The sequence below is a fragment of the Protopterus annectens genome, chromosome 9.part0, assembly GCF_019279795.1.
Source record: "Protopterus annectens isolate FY-2018-M chromosome 9.part0, PAN1.0, whole genome shotgun sequence".
NCBI lineage: Eukaryota > Metazoa > Chordata > Ceratodontiformes > Protopteridae > Protopterus > Protopterus annectens.
The window spans coordinates 280160404-280181352 of record NC_056743.1 but is presented as its reverse complement, the minus strand read 5'-3'; the positions used below and the strand labels follow the sequence as shown (position 1 = coordinate 280181352).

At 40.0% G+C, this 20949-nt stretch overlaps 1 protein-coding gene across 3 annotated transcripts in view; it reads right to left on the bottom strand.

Moving 5' to 3' along the window:
* The window catches only part of PTPRJ (protein tyrosine phosphatase receptor type J), a 656092-nt gene that overhangs the window by 34893 nt on the left and 600250 nt on the right, over positions 1-20949 (bottom strand). For all 3 annotated transcript variants that reach the window (XM_044082858.1, XM_044082859.1, XM_044082860.1), the window contains one exon: positions 7982-8133. In XM_044082858.1, coding sequence (XP_043938793.1) covers positions 7982-8133 — 152 coding nt within the window. The remainder of the gene's footprint in view (positions 1-7981; positions 8134-20949) is intronic.

The following is a 20949-nucleotide window of genomic DNA, read 5'->3' as shown; positions in this document are numbered from 1 at the left end:
TTTGAAGGAAGCAGGCTAAAAGGGTATGTATTCACTTGTTGTGGATGCTCCAGTGCTAAAGTGGGGTCATGGTAATTCTACTTTATTTAGTTTCATTAGGGTGTCTTTCAGTGATGGTATGGCAAGGTGGGTTTATGACGGGATTCTATGGTGCTTTACAGATGATGGGTACACTGAATGATGTTTGGCTTGACCCTTCCCTTTATGGGAATTAGTGGGTTGAAGGATTTTGGGTAGAAGGGAGGGAGAACAGCCTGGTCAGGCTGGTTGGTGAAGAAGAGGTATAGGCTTGCCCTCTTCTGTTCTCCCTCTGGTGTATGGATGTTCATTTCAAGGATCTGGGGAAAGGAAAAGGAGCAGTTGGAGGAAGCTTGCTGAACACAGAAGCAGGCTGAGGTAAGGATGCTGCTTATTTGGTGGGAGGTAATTCAAGTACGCTGCTTCGTAAGTAAAGTAAGCGAGCAGAGGTATGGACACTGCTTACTGGGGCAGGGTGAGTAGGTTCACTGCCCTGATTAACATTACTGGGATGGTGCTTCATAAGTAAAGTAAGTGAGCAGAGGTATGGACGCTGCATACTGGGGCAGGCTGAGTAGGTACGCTGCCCTGATTAACATTACAAGGACGTTATGCTGTGTTTAGAATCAAGTATATTATGAATAAGTTGTAATTAATGAATTTGGTGAACAAAGCTATGTTATGGAAATTTAATAAAAGTCATCAAATGTCATTTGGTATGATGTGTTTTTTGAAGGGGACTGGGACAACTGTTTTTCTAGGATGCCTTCTGACCAGTGACTCATAACACTTTTAGTGGTGCCCACAGCTACATTCTGGGTTTGGCAGGCAGAGAAGACCCTAGAGACTGTTTATTTTTTTGAGAACATGGCAATTTAAACTTGATTTATTGAACAGCTGTAGTGAAATCACATTTCATAATTGGCCACTTAGTTCTTAAGTTGGCCACTGGGCTGCTGAAAATACATTTCTGCCTTGTATATGGGAACTGGTTGACAGAGGGAATGGACTAAGCCTGTACTATTATACAAACAGACCTGAAACGGGAATGAAACAGATATTCAGTCCCATGCTTCCAGTGAGATAACACAGATGTTCATCATGTTTCACTGTTGCAGTCATTACTCTTGGGTTATACTGCTGGCAGGCTACCCTCAATCGGCCAGAATTCCAAAGTCTAGGTCCGGCGTCGGTTGCTGTCGCCTCTTCCCTGACGTCAGTGCGCCAGGGGTATAAAAGATGCAGCCAACACCATTTTCTTCAGTCTTTCTTGCCGCGCGGTGCCCGAAGCAAAAGCAGTTCGCAAGTGCTGGTTGGCCGACTACTGAGATTTTCGAATTTGAATTTCAGAACCGAAGTCTTCATTAAAGCTAAATATCCCATTGGGGAAACTTTATTCTTGCTCCAGACCGATGTCAGAAAAAGTTAATAATTGTATTTCTTGTGGGAAGCAAATACTTCATAAGGATTTTCACTCTTACTGTATTCCTTGCGTAGGCCCTGATCAAAACTTAGCTAGCTGTCGGTTTTGTGCTAGATTTAACCAATGCACTATTAAGAGTTGGTTTGATTTTGCTTTTCATTACTTTGGACGTAGATTCAATTATATTATGCCGTTGGACCAGCCAACTACCAGAGTTTACAAAAAACGCAAGGACAAGGAAAAGGATAGGCATCCGAGTTCCAAAGCCAATGATGAGGCCTCTTCTAGGCCAGTCACCGGTTCTCAGTGAGGAGCTTTCGCAGCCCCTGGTGTTCACTACCTCAGAGCCACAGGCTGCTACTGACACCCACGTGGAGCCAACTGGGCCTCTGGATACTCAAGGTATTGGACACTTGGAAATCATTCCCTCAGATGGGTCCGGAGCCGCTGAGCAGGCATCGGCTTCTGAGGGTGTCTTCAGACCTACACAACTATATATTAAGCCATCCTCAGCTTCAAAGACAAAGACTAAAGCAGCTCTAAAGACAAAGAAACAAGTACAGCATTCTCCTACTCAGACTTCCATGCCTAATAAATAGATGCTCAAAATGGCCGAAGACCTAATTACTTTGATCAGGGACTCCCATCCCCCTCCTGATAAGAGGCCTAGGCAAGACACAGAGTATGATTCTTCTGATCAGGTTTCTATTTCCTCTGATTCCTCTTCTGAACAGGATCACTCCATGCTTTCCTATGAGGATTCTGATGCTGAAGAATCCATTCCTTCAGCCTCTCCTCCTGAGGATTATTCTTTTGGGGGAAACCCTGCATACTATGAGGGAGCATTTCCACTGGGAGAGCCAAGATTACTCTGAATCTAAGAAAAGGCTCAGGGACTTTCTGCTACTTCCTCAGCACAGACCCCTTGCTATTCCACCTGTTCTAGACATTGTAGATGATGTTTTTTCAGAGTCCGGACTGTCCCCTGACTCTTTACGCCCTGCACCTGCTAAGCCAGCCAGATACTACAGGGTCCCGGATTCTCATAAATTCCTATACAAAAACACCGCTGCTGACCCAAAAACTATATCTCAGGGTCGCAAAGAGGTCAAAGCTTCCACTGCAAAAAACCCTGTCCCCTCTGCTAGGGATTCTAGGGCTCTAGACAGATGGGGGAAAAAGTCTACACTTCTGCTACCCTGGCTGTGAGGGCTTTAAATTGTCAGTTTCATATGCTTAAATATCAGCAATATTTAATGTCTCTGCTTAAACAGAAATTGCTGACAAATACTGAATGTTCAGAGAACAAGGAATTGCAGGATTTATTGCATGCAGCTGAACAAGTAGGAAAGCATACTTTGCAATGTGGTTATGATTCACTGGAGGCCTCTTGCAGGGCCGCTGTTACAGGTTCTGTTATTAGAAGGCATGCTTGGTTAAAGGAACAGAATCTGCCTGATCATGTTAAAGCAAAATTATTAGATGCACCATTACAACATGATACTTTGTTTGGTACTAAAGCAGAAGAAGTGTTGAAAAAAAGGGAGGATAAAGCTAAATCCATTCAGACAGTCAAGGATTTCTTACAAGTTCAGCCAGCCAGGTTTAGCAGAAACTGGCCTTCTAAAAATTGGTCCTTTCCAGTGTCAGACAGACCTCAAAGAGGCAGATACAGGCATCCCAGAGGCAGATCTCAGCCCCAAGGCTCATACAGGCCTAAACAATGGGGTGCTCCTACCTCCAAAAGCAGAGAAGACAAATCACAACCTTACAGGAAACAGTCCCAATGACTTTCCTCTACCAGATCCAAGCACTTTTCTTTTGGCAGCCCCCTTAGGGGGAAAACTAGCACTTTTTTCATCAAATTGGCAAATGGTTACCCAAGACAAATGGGTCCTGCACACAGTGTCCCAAGGCTACAGGTTCCATTTTCACACTCTACCAAGGTCAAAGGGTATGCCAAACCTGCCACACAATTAACGGGCAGAGGCACAAAAACAAATTACAGCCCTCATGGACATGAGGGCCATTCAGCAAGTAAAACAACAAGAGCAGGGGCAAGGATTTTACTCCAGACTATTCCTAGTACCCAGAAAGGACAAAACCTGGAGACCAATACTGGACCTGTCTATACTAAATATATTTCTGTAAGTTCCAAAATTCAAGATGTTGACTCTACAGCAGCTGCTTGGCTCGTAACTTTGGACCTAAAAGAGACATACCTGCATGTCCCAATCAGACAATCTTGCAGAAGATACCTCAGATTCATAGCTGGATCAATGCATTACCAATTCTCTGCACTGCCCTTTGGCTTATCTACTGCGCCCAGGGTCTTCACAAAATGCCTGGCACCAGTAACTGCATTTTGCAGACAAAAAGGAATTCAAATATATCCCTACTTGGACGACTGCCTAATTCAAGCAGAGAACAAAGACACTCTTCTAAAGCATCTGGCATTTGTAAAAAGATTACTAATTGGCCTACGGTACACAGTAAGCGAAAAGAAATCAAAACTAGTGCCCTCTCAAGAGATATTGTTCCTGGGTGCAAGCTTAAATACAACTGCCTTATCTCACGCCAGACAAGCAAAAGCAACTGATTACTTATTTCAAGAAATTGGCAACAAAAACCCACTTATCTGCAAGGAAATTTCTGCAGGCCTTGGGTTTCATGGCATCCTGCATTCTACTAATTCCATATGCCAGACTGCATATGAGGAAACTACAATGGTATCTAAAAAGTGTTTGGACTCAGCATTGCCACAGCCTGGAGACAGTAACTGCACTCATTCCCTGCCTACAACAGGAGTTTCTATGGTGGGCAGAAGCCTGTCACCACAACAAGGGTCTGCCATCCAGTTTACCCACAGCCAGACAGACACTGACAATGGATGCATCAGATTATGCCTTGGGGGGGGGGGGGCATATGGCAGGAAAATGTATTCAGGGCACATGGCCTGCAAACCAGATGCATCTTCACATCAATCAAAAAGAGATGCTAGCTGTTCAAAATGCCCTGACAGCTTTCAAGGACCTGCTTCATCCAGGACGGTTACTGATAAAGACAGACAACACTACGGTCATGTGGTACATAAACAATCAGGGAGGTACACATTCCTACCCCCTCTGCAGACAAGCAATGACCTTATGGGATACAGCATTGGCTCTTCAAGTTCACCTGCAAGCACAATTCTTGCCAGGAAAAACAAATTCTCTGGCAGACGACCTAAGCAGAAACCTCATGGATCCTCACGAATGGAAACTGGATCCACAAGTCTTCAGCATGATAATAAGGAAATGGAGATGCCCAGACATAGATCTATTTGCCTCTCCTCAACTGCCAATTGCAGAGATTTTGCACAAGGATTTATCACAAGCAAGCATGGAAAATGGACGCCCTATCATTCAGCTGGAAAAATCTAACAGTATATGCTTTTCCCCACTGCATCTCCTTCCCAGAGTACTCCTAAAGGTCAGACAAGAGAAGCCAAAAATTATTCTGATTACACCAGACTGGCCACGCCAGCACTGGTACCTGATCCTAAAGAGCTTGTCTCAAGGTCCAGCATGGATTTTACCTCAAACTTCTCACTTGCTGACCCAACAAAACAATCAGATCCTGCACAGCCAACTCAGGACCTTAAATCTGGCAGCATGGCAGATAATGTAGCCATTCTGAACACTCCTCTTTCAAAAACTGTTATGGATGTCATCTTGGAGGCCAGGAGGCCCAGTACCAGAAAATCTTATGCAGAAAAATGGAAGAGATTCTGTGCTTGGAACCAGAAACAAGGCATTGACATGTGTGTACCAAATATCCCTCAGATTTTACAATACCTAACTGAGATGCTAAACAAAGGCCTTTCTTTCTCATCAATTATGATTCATGCCTTTGCCATTTCATCCCATTACAATACGGAACCACCTATTTTTTCACATCCTTTAATAACGCTGTACCTCAGAGGGGCCAAAAACATTAGGCCTCCAAGGAGAGTACCAATTCTGGCCTGGGACCTCAATTACGTTTTGGAAAAACTCCCACTGCCTCCTTTTGAGCCAGCATCAACAGCAGATGTAAAATTCTTATCCTGGAAAACAGCTCTGCTCCTAGCTATAACTTCTGCAAGGCGAGTCTCAAAGTTACAAGCACTCATGGCTGTGGAACCTTTCATCATCTTTCATCCAGACAGGGTTTCTCTGAGGACAAACCCTACATTTATGCCTAAGGTGGTATCCAGTGTGGCCCTCAACCAAACCATTCACTTGCCTACCTTTTATCCAAACCCACAGAACAAGGGTGAGAAAATTCTCCATTCTTTGGACATACACAGGCAGCTACGCTTCTACTTGGACAGAACTAAAGCTTTCAGAAAGACTGAGCAACTTTTAGTGTCTTATGCTGCAGGATCACAAGGAAAGGCGATCTCAAAACAGACTATTTCAAAATGGATAGGCCATTGCATCCGTTTCTGCTATTTCCAACATGGCAAATCAGTGCCTAAAGGCATTAGGCCTCATTCCACCAGAACAGCAGCCACTTTAGTAGCCTTCCTCAGAGGAGTACCAACCAAAGATATCTTAGAGGATGCAACTTGGAGCTCAGTGCACACCTTCATAAAGCACTACCACTTACCTCTTTACTCTAAGTCCAGAGCAGGCTTTGCCACTGCAGTTCTGCAGGGCCTCATAGCCTCTCCAAATCCTATTTAGCCCAGCCACCCTACCTCGGCTTTGGGATTCTACCCAAGAGTAATGACTGCAACAGTGAAACATGATGAACATAGTACAGTTGTGTACCTACCATAAATGTAGATGTTCGAGTGTATTCACTGTTGCAGTCCAGGTTACCCACCCTCCATCCCCCTTGTCTTTGCTGGGACTTATCTACACTTCTATATCCTATACAACCTTTTTGGTGTATTTGCTTGTAGATGAAGGAAATGTTATTTTTGTGCATGCATTTTTTACTGGCATATTTTTCAGCCTACCATTTGGGGGCACCTGACATCTGGGGCAAGAAAAACTGAAGAAAATGGCGTCAGCTGCATCTTTTATACCCCTGGCGCACTGATGTCAGGGAAGAGGCGACAGCAACCGACGCCAGACCTAGACTTTGGAAGTCTGGCCGACTGAGGGTAGCCTGCCAGCAGGATAACCCAAGAGTAATGACTGCAACAGTGAATACACTCGAACATCTACATTTATGGTAGGTACACAACTGTACTTTATCTACCATAGTGAAGCCTTACCGTTATGCATCTCATTATAAGTTAACCATTTTTTAGGTGGGGTGTGGAAACCATGAATCGGGGGAGGGAGTGCTATAGTAAGGACATCTGCATTTACCTACTTCATTAAATATGTCGCTGATGCTGAAAGGATTAGGAGGTAATAGATAAACAATGACACACCTCAATGGCACAGAAGAAGTTTAAAACTTATTTTCCTCAGAATTTTTTGTTTTTGTGCAAATGAGGAGCTACTATTACGAGCTTGTTTACCTCTACTCATGCAGCTAGTAATGTATATTCAGCCACCACTGAACTTTCACTTTTACATATTCAAAAGAAATGTAACATTAAAAAAACTCTCCAAATTATTTTATCTGTCATATTTAAACTCAGTTATTTCTATTGTTTACCTCATTCATTTCTTGATCCTAATCTCTACATACAACTTCAAACTTCTCTTTTTATATGGCCATCTACCTTCCTTGCTGTTCACCAAACATGTTAAAACTCTCATCACATCTAGACCCATCTGAAGCTTGTGACTGAGAAAGGAACTGTGGATTTCATAAATTTCCTAATTGCATTGTTTTAAGATTATTAGAAATAATATTTTCCTTTTCTTCCATTAATAAGTTCTTTATCATCATGAGAAATTACATTGATTTAAAATAGCACACACCAAAAAGAAAATACACACACACACACACACACACACACACATACGTACAAAAATAAAGAAAACACACATTGTATCCCTACCTGAACTACAAAAGAACACTCATGCCTGATTTTTATAATAGTAGACTGACATGGAAAACTCTTTACAAAGTTGAACAATACTGATTTGGAAATAGGGCCATATTCTCAATAATAATAATAATAATAATAATAATAATAATGATGATATCATAACAGCATATATAGTTCTTTAAAAACAGATATAGTAGTTCTTGTTTTTTAAATGCACCTGGGAAGCAACAACAGAGTCAGATACATGAAATATGAATGCCAGACAGTATGAGTACACCTATATTTCAGGACTACAGTTTACCATGCAGTAAAATCAAATACATTTCTCGATATACCAGACCAAAATCACATTTTCTGCACTTTCACTATCAGTACAAGCAAGCAATCAGCATTTCTTCCTGATTCACATCTGAAATTAAATGTAGTTCACAATGTCAACAGAAAGACTATGAAATGGTTTTAAAAAGGTAAACTTAATACTCCCAACTAACTAGTACACAGTTTAGGAGAAAAACTCAAACAGTTATGCGCACAGATGTAAAACACTAAACTTAAGTTACCTGCAGTGCACAATGGTTGGACAATCCTGGTGGTCGTTCATATGCTGTCGAACTAGATGCCGGAAATTAATCAGCAGTTCAGTTGTTTCTGGGACACCATGATCTGGCCAAGCAGTGTAATGAAACTGTCGTACAAGCCGTTCTTCCTTTGTCTTTGTTATGATGTAAGAGAGGTAAATAAACAAATGCATTTATTAGCATGCGAAGATGAAAAATATGAAAAAAGTATTATATAGTTGAACGTATTTATTTTTGGAATTAATGTCCTCAGTTCAGTGAAACTCAGCCACATCACTCAGTACTGGCAGAAGATAAATACTATCCCCCATTCAGTATATTAACCCCACATATCCCAGGTGAAAATGTGCAGTCACCTAATCAAGCATCCAAACTGGCTTTAAACATTGCCAGGTAATTACTTTGATATGAAAAGAGCAACCTATTTGAGAAAACGGGGTACATATTGTGTTAGATATTGTCAATGTAGCAGTACAAGTTTATGTTTCTACAGCAGATGCTTGTTTTACCTCTGGTTCTGCTTAGGTTCATATATTCATAGATTCACGTGTGAAAAAGGCTAAAAACCACTGGAGCTTTTTTAATCCTACTCATATATCCCAAATCTCTGACAAGTTCTGCCACCGTTGATAGTGCAAGCAGGAGCTAGGGTTGTTAAACATGTAAAGGCATGAGCCTGGGAGATGAATCATTTACAGATTGCCATTGTCCATTAATGACATAGGTATCAAGCCAGGAGTGAATTTCCTGTTCCCCATCCAACTAAGTTACACTTGAACTGGTTTAAAGGAGGAACTCTGCTTCACAGGAATGGACAGCCTGTTCCAGGGAAGGGGTAGTCTCTGGGATACATAACTATCGCTCCAGGAGGTCCTATTTATAGCATAGGCAAGGTTTAAGTCTTCAGAGTGCGTAATTCTCGTGTTGTTTGTTTTGAGGATATGCAGGAGGTCCATCAAAGTGGGGTCACATGCCTTGTATGTCAGGCATAGATCTCCCCTCAACAGAGAAGAATACAGGTTATAGGACTTTGAGACAGTCTGCACAGAATATGTTATTCATGCCCTTTATTCTTTTATTGAGGGACCTTTGTGAATGTTCCAATTGTTTGGTGTACCTGGTTAAGTAAATACCAAATGAGGCACTGTACTCAATAAAAGGTCCAATGACTGCTGAACACAATGGAACTGTCACGCCCATAGACCTAGATGACATACCTTTGTTTATAAGCTGCACACTGCAGAATGATTTCCTCACTACAGTGCACACATGATGGTCAAAGGCTAGATTACTTTCTACATGTTTCTCCAAGTGCCTGACTATTGGGTCATCTCTTAGGGGTGTGTTGTCAATATGACAATTACCAGGGGTGGCTGATTTTCTGCAGAATACTGTTACGCATTTCTTGCAATTTAGTTTTAATCCATAGCTCTGACACTAATTTGTTTCTGTCAGTCCTTACTGGAGAACATTAGTGTTAGTCGTTGATTCTACAACAGCTCCTGATTTGCAATCATCTACATATTTGCTCAGCCAGAGGCCCTTAATGATGGCGTTGACTTCAGAGAAGTAGATACCAAAAAGGAGCATTCCCAGGTTTGATCACTGAGGACTCCACTAGTGACTGGCCTTTTTGTAGCGGCAGACTCTCCAATTCTAACTTCTTGGTTCCTGTCTGTGGCTATCGACTGGGTGATATAAGGGCTTATACCTAAGCTCTTGAGTTTTTCAACAATGCCTGAATGAGGTATTGTGTTAAATGCCTTAGTCAGGTCATGGTAGGTAGTGTGAACTATTCTGCCCTCATCTAATGCTTTGATGACCATCTCAAAGAGGTAGGCCAGGTTCAGTAGACATGACATGCTATTGATGAAACCAAACTGGGTTGGTTCCAGTATCTGGAGGTTTTCCATGTCATTATTGATCATTTGCTTAATAATTCTTTCCATGGCTTTGCATATGAGACTAGTGGGACTTATGGGTCTGTAGTTTCCAGAATACAAAGATGGCCTGCATTCATGCAGAGGAATGATGGTTGCCATTCTCTATTTGTCAGGCATGAATCCCATTTGGAGACTATAGTTAAATTGTGATTCCAGATGGCATGATAGACCATGTTTCATACTATTTAGAAGGCAGCCTGGAATATTGTCAGACCCACAGTACTCACACCCCCACACATATATGCCACAGCTCATGATCCCCCAGCAGGAGGCATGAACAGAGGGCATTGAGGACCTGTTCCCTAGTGATAGCTGGGGGAGTTATATTTGAAAGTATTTCCTGAGAGGAAGCTGGGGAAGTGAGAGGGTAGAAATATTAGACATTGTTGTATTTTTTGGGAATGTCGATGAAATATTTTCAGAAAATATATTGCCCATAGTGAATATCTGGAAGCTTGTTTTAATATTATTCATATATAAATATGAAGCAATCAGTCTACAGGCTATTACAAGACTAGCCAACAAAAGTCAGGATCAAACCCATTAATTTATTTCTGTAAATAGATGACATTAACCATTATGCCAATTATGTGTTATGTTATGTAGAGGAGTTCAAAGAGTGTAGTGAGATCACATCATGGTTCAGTTCTTAATTTCAGTCAAGTAAGCAGAGATTGCTTCTGTAGGAAATTGTGCTCTTTTAAAGAACAATGGTGATTAAACCTCAAATATTTCCTAGGTTCAAAACTCCTGACCTTCTATCTTATTAGTGTTATTTTATCTTCTTTTTCTTTCTCAGATAGATAGAAAAATAAATAAATAAATAAATAAATAAAGAGGTTATGCCATAAAGGCATATTCTCCATTAACATGCTGAAATACAGCATACTGTAACTTTTTAAAGTTCTGAATTGATCCACTGACAGTGAAGAATAAATTATATTTCTTCATCCCGTGTTTCCAGTTTTCTGCTAAACTTCCTTGTTTTGAGATGATTCCTGGTGTTTAAAGCTGAAGCATTTTTATGCTAAATATTGTACTTATGTACTTCCAAGCACATGCACTCTTGAAAACAACCAGATTTATTCACTTCTGTAGATATACTCAGAATCCATGTGTTATTCATTCACCATCCTAAAAACCCCACAGACATCACAGGTAATATTAATCTGTTCCCATATTTTACTACTGTTGAGAACACAGAACATGACACTGGTGTTTTTATGATGATAAGTGTTAGGATGCTGGCAAAACTCAAATGGACTGAACATTGAAAAGGATAGATTTTATGCACAGAAAAGTGACATTGAATTGTACACAGTGCTGATTTGGCCATATCTTCAGTACTATATGCACTTCTAGGGGACATTAAGGTTGAATGATAGCAAAGTTTTCCAGGGGTGCAGATAAGATCTGATAGGTCTGTCTGAAAAGAAAATGGAAACCAATACATTATGTGGGCATAAAATACTTAAAAATGTGAGGGAATCCAGCTATGCAGGTAAAACAGAAGTAGTGGAGGAGGTCATAGGATCCTAGTAACAGTCAGAAAAAGCAACAAGTAACTCATTATGAACAACATGATGGAGTGAAAACTGCTTACTGAGTGAGTGGTTAACTGCATTATGGTTTTTGAAAACATATGGCATTGTTGTATGAGTGGGTATAGGAGGCAATGTCAGGGCAGGTATACAGTTGAGGTAGAGTTACAAATGCATAAACTTGGTGGAGAGTTCTTGTCTTTTTTGTTGGCTAATGTCTGCACAGCACTCACACCCCCCACAAATTTATGCCACAGCTCATGATCCCCCAGCAGGAGGCATGTTACAGCTCATTTTTAACTTTTGCTTGATCACGTTTGGATCAATAATTTTTGTTGGACTGAGGTTTGCTCATTTATGGCTCAGCAAATACACACACACACACACACACACACACACACACACACACACACTCCAATTGATTAACATCTACATTTATATATATATATATATATATATATATATATATATATATATATATATATATATATATATATACATATGAAAGTTGCTACTTTTGTTGAACAGCACTTTTGTCAATATCTATTTAGTTGACACTATGTGGTCAACTAAACAGATGGCTGACACCTGTCAACAAAAGTAGCAGATTGGATGTTTCTCGGGGTTGGGGAATTTGCCTTTCCATGAGAATCATGTGATCTCAGAGTTAAAATATGGAATTATCAGGGGATGATCTTTTCTTTTGCCTTGGACAGTTAGAGCATAAGCAGCATACTGCACTTTGTAACACAGATGGTCACTATTATTCATCACTTTACAGCTGAGGCCTCATTTCGCATGTGGCCTGCACGCTCTCTCTCTCTGTCTCTCTCTCTCTCTGTGTATATGTGTGTGCATATACATGAATGCAAATGAATTGGGCAAATGTCAGTTTGTTGAATCTTTCTAGGTAATCCCTGTTTTAGCGAAGGTGCTATTTTGCTTCTTCTAACAGAAGAAGCAAAGGGATACGGATTCCTAGTTGAGTACAGCTGTGGTTAGGCAAACAGTAGTAATAACCAGGTAGGTACCAATAGGTGAATCACCACTATTTATCATTTTGTTAGACCTATTTCTGTGTTTTCACCAAATGTTGCTAGATTAGCCACCATCAAACATAACTTCAGGATATCATCCTACACGTTTCATCCATAAATCTTCTTGGTCACCTATAGTAGTCTCCTGCCATTCCCTGAGTAACCCTTGTAAAAATCCAAGCAGATTGCTCAATGGTAAAGGTCCCCGATGTTTTTTTTAACAAAATGAATTAAAGGTCTTAAATCCTTCAACGTTCCTCATACTGTGTCCCCTACCCGCTGCCCTAAGGTGACGTGTCATAGTTTTTGAAGTCATGAAAGACCCAGTCCTATTTTACCTCATACGTCTTCATAAAACAAAATGGCAATGCAAATACCCATACTAGAGACCTAAATTTACTCCAACAAATAAGACTTGTTAGAGGGATAGTTATTCTCATTGGGATAATATACAATTACTGACCATGGGATGGGTAAGGCTAATCTATAGCCAAATGGGGCAGGTTATTTCAAGCACAAAAAGGGAAATTAGCTAGACTTAAAATGGCCCACAAGGACAGTTAGTCCAATACTTACCTATGAACATATGAATGGTTCCTAATGCAACATATTCCCAGCCTTCAGAATAATCTACACTACATGTCACATAAAGTGCTACTTTGTCTGGCTTTAAGGCTAGTCTTGATGAATGAATAGCAGATATACAGTTACACGAGGGTTATCATGTATGGTCCTGCTTGATTTGGGAGGTTGGCATTATTAACGACTCAAAAGGGTGGAAATAACTTTTAAGTTCGTTTACTTAAAAGTATACATAGCTAAGCCAATTATGGTCTTGGCATCACTTGCTTATTATTTTTCCTCTTTTCCTATGTACCCGTACTCACATTTTTGCTCAGCAGTTTGAAATGCAGTGTGCTTTTGCTTGTTTGAGACTGAGGTGCAGATAAGATTGGGAATTTATGCTTTCCTCACTATTGTGCAATCTCTTGGTACATTTAAAGTGGATTGGGTAACGGGCGTGAAGAGGAGTTGTGGCCCACCACAAAAAATGCTGTTTTTAGTTAGGTCTAGTCTTGTTTTTTTTTTCTTTGTGTGTGTGTGTGTATGTCTGTGTGTCTGATGGGGGAGCATGTGTTCTTTCGGGGAAATATAATGAATGCTTGTTGTTTACTGAGTTTTTAATTGTAGATTGTTAAAAATTATGTGTGGTACTATTTGAAGTGTTGTGCACTCAGTTTTGTTAATATAGATATGTTGTGATTAAAGATATTCTGAATATTTTACATATAGGCATATATGTTTGTGTCATGAAATATTTAAAACTCAATATAATGAACACCAAAATATCTGAAAAAATTGAAAGCAGAAAGCTATGAAAATTCATATCTAATCACAAAATATACTGAATAGTTATATCCAGTTAAAAACAGCCAACAGCATACACCCCAACTACAAAACCAAGATCAAGTGTCATGTTGATAGTGGCTTTTAAGCAATGCAAGGTGTAGGGTTAGGATTAGTGGCAGGGATAGATTTAACCATCATGAGTAAGATAGCTGGGGGGCTTGGATTTTGAATAGTTTGCCTATATACAATGTGTGTGTGTGTGTGTATGTGTACAGTTACAACTTGTAAGAACAAACATTTCTAAGAGTGGATACTCTTACTGGTTTGTTGGTCAAACTTTAGGCTGCTTTGCATGCAAGACTGGGATCAAGTTTGTCTCATTGTCCACACTGACCATGAATCCATGCTGTCAGTTGTCATGGATATTTCTAGTCTCAGAGAAAGCAACCAATCTTTCCCTCAGAATTATCTTCATGACTACCATTTTTTCCTGCTACTGCATTTAAACTCAAAAGGTTTCTAGTTCCCTGATTTTCCTGCTTCCCACCTTACTTTAGGTAGTATTCTTTCTGTCTTTCAGCTGTCAGTCACTTTTGCTCTGATCAATGACTTGTAAAAGATATCCATTGGGGGACTGGCCAAGTCACTGACCAAGCCTTTACGAAGCCTGGGAAAGAACCACTAAGGTTATATTGACAGCAATGTTATCTTACAGTACAAATTTCCTTTCCATCTTCTACCTCACTATTATTCTATTACTGCTGTCCCATGTGCACTAGCTCCATATCAGCATACTGCCAGCCTACTCATTTCCTTCTTGGAGGCTTAAACACAGTACAATTTAGTGCCTTTGTGTTTTTTTTCCATGTTGCATGTATCACTCCCTTCCCTACTCAGCCTGGTACATGTGCCTGTCCTTCCCTCCTTCTTTTTATAGTATTACATTTAACTTGCACTTTTCCTGCATGCACCACCACTGCAGCCCTTTGCTTGTCTCTCTTTGCTGCAGATATTTCACTTCCCCACTGCCTCCCTCACATACCCTAACCTTTGCTGTGATCACTAGCATCTCTTTCTTATGTAGTCACATTGGCTTTGCCTTCTTTTTCCATTCTGCATTCTCCTCAAAGACTTGCTTATATTCTTCATTTTTCAGTACTTGACCCAATTCTGTAACTGGATTACTCCGTCTTTTCTTCCAGTTTCATAATTTGTTTGACCCTTTTCCTCAGCTCAGCATAAGCTACCCTTTTCTCTAAAACTTAAGTGGGTATTTGCTGAATCATGACTCATCAAATCTTATTCATCTTATCCAAGGTCAACAACACAGGGGAATGTGACAGCAAACACTAGAAAGAGACAGTGTTGTGGTTTGATGAAAAAGGAGTATATTATTTTACAATATATGGGTCAATGAATATTGACTCATCTAATTTGTGAATACAAAACTACTTTACTGTCATCTTGTTTATTACCATTCCTCCTGCTCTAAGCCAGACAATATTGTGATCACTCTTGTTTAATACTGCCTTCTCAACCCGATGACTGGTTAGAACTACATGTCGAATTCTACTCTTTCTGGGAGTTGTACACCAGATTTCTGGACCTCTTATAATCCAAGACTTCAGTGACTTCCCCCTCATCTACTTTAGGGTTTGGGTTCTCCCAGACTGCTCTTTCTATATTCAGATGCCGCATATGCACAACCCTCTTTCTCCTGCTCTATTTAATTATTCTGTCTCTCATTCTCTCTCTCGCTTTTGCAGTCTTCTGTCCTCCTCCATTGATATTGCTGGGGCAAATACACTGAATCATTCTGACATGACTCCCATATCCATCTTTCACACCAACTTCTAGAATATTTTACCCGATATGTTGACCTTTCTTGTCCCCTCATCTTCTTGAAAGCAGCTGTTACACCTCTTCTCTGACCCATATTTGATATCTTCACTAAAGCTGAAGAACAAACAACTAAAATCATAGGTTTAAACAACAAATCAAGGCTTGAAAATACCATTGTACATGATGTACACTTCCTGTAAATAATAAATTGAAACATATGTATTCTTGAGATTTGAATCACTCTATAAACTAGTAGTCTCCAAGAAACCAGTATCTGACAAAATCAATTATAAACTAACACATATCTGGATCTAGAATAGGCATTTGGTACTGTATCCCATGATAGCATTGTAAACAAGCTAAAAGAAATAAAGGTAGATCCTTATGTTGTAAGGTGGATAAACACTGGCTGAAGTATAGAACTCAAACAGTTAAGATGGCAGATGCCTCTTCAGAAAGTAAAGCAGTAACTATTGAAGTACCACAGGACTCAATAAAGGGACCCCTCCTTCTTGATATATACTCTTCTGACCTCCATGATACAAACCCTGACCTATGACTAATTAAATTTGAGGATGACTACAAGCTGGGTGTTATTGTCCATTATTAATTGATACAGAAGCTCTTTAGCAAGAAAGTGCACTTGTGTAAGTAAATTTATAACAACACTTGATGTTCTAACAGATCACTGTTGCCTTAGACTAAACTACTTGGATCTTATCCCAGTGACCAGCCAGATTTAAAACAATAAGGGCTCCTTCTGCATGCTCTTTCAGAAACTCATGTTGAGCTCTGAAAGGATAACACTAGGAAACAAGCTGACTCCTTATTGAAACGTTAGCACTCAAAATGCCAAGTGCTGACTTGTTTTAAAAAAATAAGTTGTTTGGGACCAAGATAAGGAATCCAGTTGGTAGTGCTTTGTAAATGTACATGCAGAGGACCACGTTGCTGCCTCTCGAGTACTTCTTGAGCTCATCCCTTTCCACTAAGCCACTAAAGAAGCCACAGCCCATTATGGAAGGAGTCCAATAATGCCTGCAAGTGATTAACGATTGTGAGTACAACAAAAGACAATATCTGTAAATAGTCTGCTTTGACATTGATCAACTTTTCTGAATGCTTGAGTTTTGTCTAGATTGTATCTTAGCTGCCTGTCATTGCCCCAAGTGCAAATAATCTTTTCTCCCTTGTTCATTTATTTAGGGAAGAAGACAAGGAAATTAATAATCTGTGTTAAGGTAATTTCTGAGACCACTTTAGGCATAGAAAAGGGGTTAGTTCTCAAAGAAACCTTGTCCTTATGAAAAAATGAGGTAGGAAAGTATTACTATAAGAGCTTATAACTCACATACTTTCTTGCATTAGTCAGATCAATGAGTTTGGGCCTCTGGCAAAGCAGGAACGAGGTCTTTGCAGCAGCTTTTGAGCAATGTGGAGATAGTTTCGGCAAACGGATGCCAAACAGGTGTTCATACATGCTCGTAGTGTGTACTGAACGATTTGAACGATTTTCCTGCTATAGGGGATGTTGGAAGAAATAATTTATGGAATGGGATGTTTTACAAGATGAGAACTTTCATGCTGGTTTATGGCTTGAACAGAATCCGACTATGAGACTGGAAGGGACTGTGAGTACGGGTGATTATAATACTAATTTACAGAGACTTGATTATTTGTTGCTTAAAATTAAGAAGATTCAACTTGAAAATTCCTATTTTAGAGGATGTTTGAGATTAAAATTAGTACCAAGGGTTTATGCATGTGGCACTTCCCCTACTGGTTTAGTTACTAACTCTGCTTGTCATAAAGAATTAATTTCCATGTTTGATAGACATGGGTTTGAATACATGGAGATGGTAATAAAACATAATGAGATATTGGTAGCTAACTTAATAAAAGATGCTATGGAGTTAGGGTAAGAGAATTGTGGAGAACAGTATACACGAGAATAATCTTTTTGAATACAATTGTGTATTTACATCTGTTGAACATCAAATAAATACTATTAAAAATAGGAAATTGTAAAAACTAGAGCAGGACAGAATTCAATATAATGAGAACTCTGCGTATCCTGAACCACAGAGGTCTCAAAGTTGGGGTACTGGTAATGGTTTTAATTGTGGTAAGGGACTAATGAGAAATTTTCTTTTAGATGAGGAAGAATTCCCTCCTCTGAGGAAGTCCAAATGACTCCAGGAGAGATACAACAGGGAGACTTCAACACAAGGTGTTTAACCAATGAAGAGAGGCCGGGGGCAAGGGAGCCCGCAGGATTTTTTGCAGGGGGGTGCAAACCCAGAGCCCCACCCACATAGCTCACCCCGCCCCCTGCCAACACAGCCCCGCCCAAGTCCACCCACCCCAAGCCCCGCCCACACAGCCATTCCAGTGTCCCATTACTTGGCTATTTCTCCCCATTTACTGTAGACACTGTTCAAATCTGTGTGCATACTGTTTTATGCTTTAGTTCTACAATGATTACAGGCAGCTGGATTTAATTTACAACTTTTATTTCAAACATTATAGCCCAAACACTGAGACATTTACTAAACCTAAACAAAGCAATAGTCTTACAATGAAAACAGACTTGGCATTAAAGCTTCTCTACTTTTGAAACTCACATTCAATGAAACAGCATTGAAACCCACATTCAAAGAAAATGCATCTGGCCAGTGGCAGGTTATTTACCTTTGAACTGTTTTCAAGCAATAGGCTCCTTGCACACCGTTAGGGCCATGCAAAAGTTATTAGATTTACCTGATTGAATTATATCCCTTGTATTATACAGCAGCACTTGTTTGAGTGACTCTGCTGAAGTAAAAGTAATCTGAATAATTCCACATTAAAGATATCTGAAACTAATGAAGATGTTGTTGCTGTATATTTCAGTGTTTCATTTACAAATTCAGTGCCTGTTGCCGTCAAAGAATAAATTGCCCATGTTAAATTAAAAAAATGGTAAGCTGGTATATTGCAATAGAAAATGGATGACAAGCTGAAAAACAGGTTCATAGTTATTAGGCATCTCATCCAAAGGAGGGCATCCTGAGGACTGCAGCATACAAATGTATATGCTGTAGGAATAGAACCTCAAGCCTTTACATTAAGATGCAAGTATTCTACTTGTGGTGCTACTAACATAGCTTTAAAACGTTATACCACAATAGAGATACCATTTGCTAAACAAAACAGTTGCACATTGTAAATAGACTTGGCATGAGCAGCAGTGAACTTAGCTTCCCTTAAAACTCACAGTTCCTTGAAAATGCACTTGAAAATTCCACCTGTTAACTCTAACTTGGGCATTTCACTTTCTCACAAACATACCACACCCTCAAGGCCTCAACCTTAGTGCAAGAAATCTGGACAAAGCCTAAAATAAATAGGGACAGATTATAAATATGGCTCTCAGAAACTTAGAAAATTGCAAGAGTAACAGGATTTGTGTTGGTATGCATTTTCTAAATGACATGACATCTAAAACTGAAATGTCTCATTTAGCAACTTCAATCCTTTTAGGAGGAATATGGGGCAAAAATCTGGACAGCTGAGGGGTATGCTACCTCCCTCTAATACACACACCAAATAATTCTGGTCAGACAAATTAGTTCTGGGAAGGTTGCACTGTGCGGCACCGTGCTTGAGCTGAAGTGGGTGAAATCCTGGTAGCCAGTGATAACTGATCTGCAGCTCAGCATTGTGGAGCATTAAAGCATTTTTAGCAGAGCATTGTTTCATCACTACCTATTGTGTTTGCACATAAGCTGTAGTTATTTTAAACATTTGCCTTTTTTGATTACTACAGAGTACATTTACCCACCAGAGCTATTGTGTTTTGACTTCAGTGTGGAGCTAGTTGTTGCAGGGCTTGGCTTTTAAATAAGGTAGCAATGCTTATTTACCATATACCATTAAAGCCACCCTGACCCAACTACAAGTGTACTAACACACAGACACTGCTAAGAGACACTGATCTGCAATAAAATTTAATGAGCTTCTGAAAATACTGTAATCCTGTCCTTTTATTACAATGAATATAAAATACTTCGAAAAAGCTCATAATCTTAGACAGACAAAACTACTTTTCCACACTTCAAAATAATAAAATCAAACCCTCAGAAATTTTGGAAAGGTATCTCTACTCTACTTAACCCCAGCAAACCAGATACCCCTACCCCAGACCCAAACGCTCCTGACCAAGACTTGGCTACCCAATTTAACTCTTTTCATTGAATCCATTTCCAAATTAACGCCATCTTTCTCCAACACCACTACACTGCTACTACTTCCTCATTCCCATCTACTAACTCCCATCCCTCCACTCCTCCTACTACTTCATCAGCTTCATCTGCCCTTAATTCTCCCTCTTCACACTCCTTTTTTCTCATTTAAACCTATACCCAACTTCTACTATAAAGAAATTCCTTATGAAACTGAAGCCATGCACCAATGCTCCTGATAACATCCCTTCTTACTTTCTTAGCAAAGCTGCTGAAGCAATCACTTACCCTATTAGCATTTTAATCAACTGCTCTATCCAAGAATGTATAGTACCCCAAGTCTGGAAAAGGGCCTTTATCATACCTCTACATAAAAGGTGGCAACAACAACAATGTTACTAATTTCCGCCCCATCGCTATTCTGTCCCCATCTCTAAACTCCTAGAAAAGTGTATCCAACTACAACTCCTTCCACATCTCTTAGATAATCACCTACTAACTCCCACACATGGAGTCAGACCACATCATAGCATTATGACCGCCCTCCTCTCCTTCCTTGAAACTGTAAATAAAGCCCGACTCTGGCCAAATTGTTTCTACCCTACTACTCGACCTCTCTAAGGCCTTTGACACACTCTCACAGCCTGCTACTAACTAAACTTTACCCATCTCCCTCCTCCTTGAACTGGTTCTCCAGCTACTTATCTAACAGATCTCAAGCAGTCAAATGGAAAAAGGCCACCTCCTCATTTCTAAATACTCCTACTGGGGTACCCCAGGGCTCTATACCGAGTCCCCTTCTCTTAAATATATTTATAAATGATTTCCACAACTCTATCCCATTCTCAGACATCATCCAATATGCCGATGATTCTGCTATTATCTCTTGCTGCCACCTCTATCCCTCACTCCTAAAACTGACTCAAGATGCTTTTACAACAACTGAGCAATGGATGAAAAGGAATCACCTAGCACTCAATGCCTCTAAAACCAAATTAATGTTATTCATCCCCT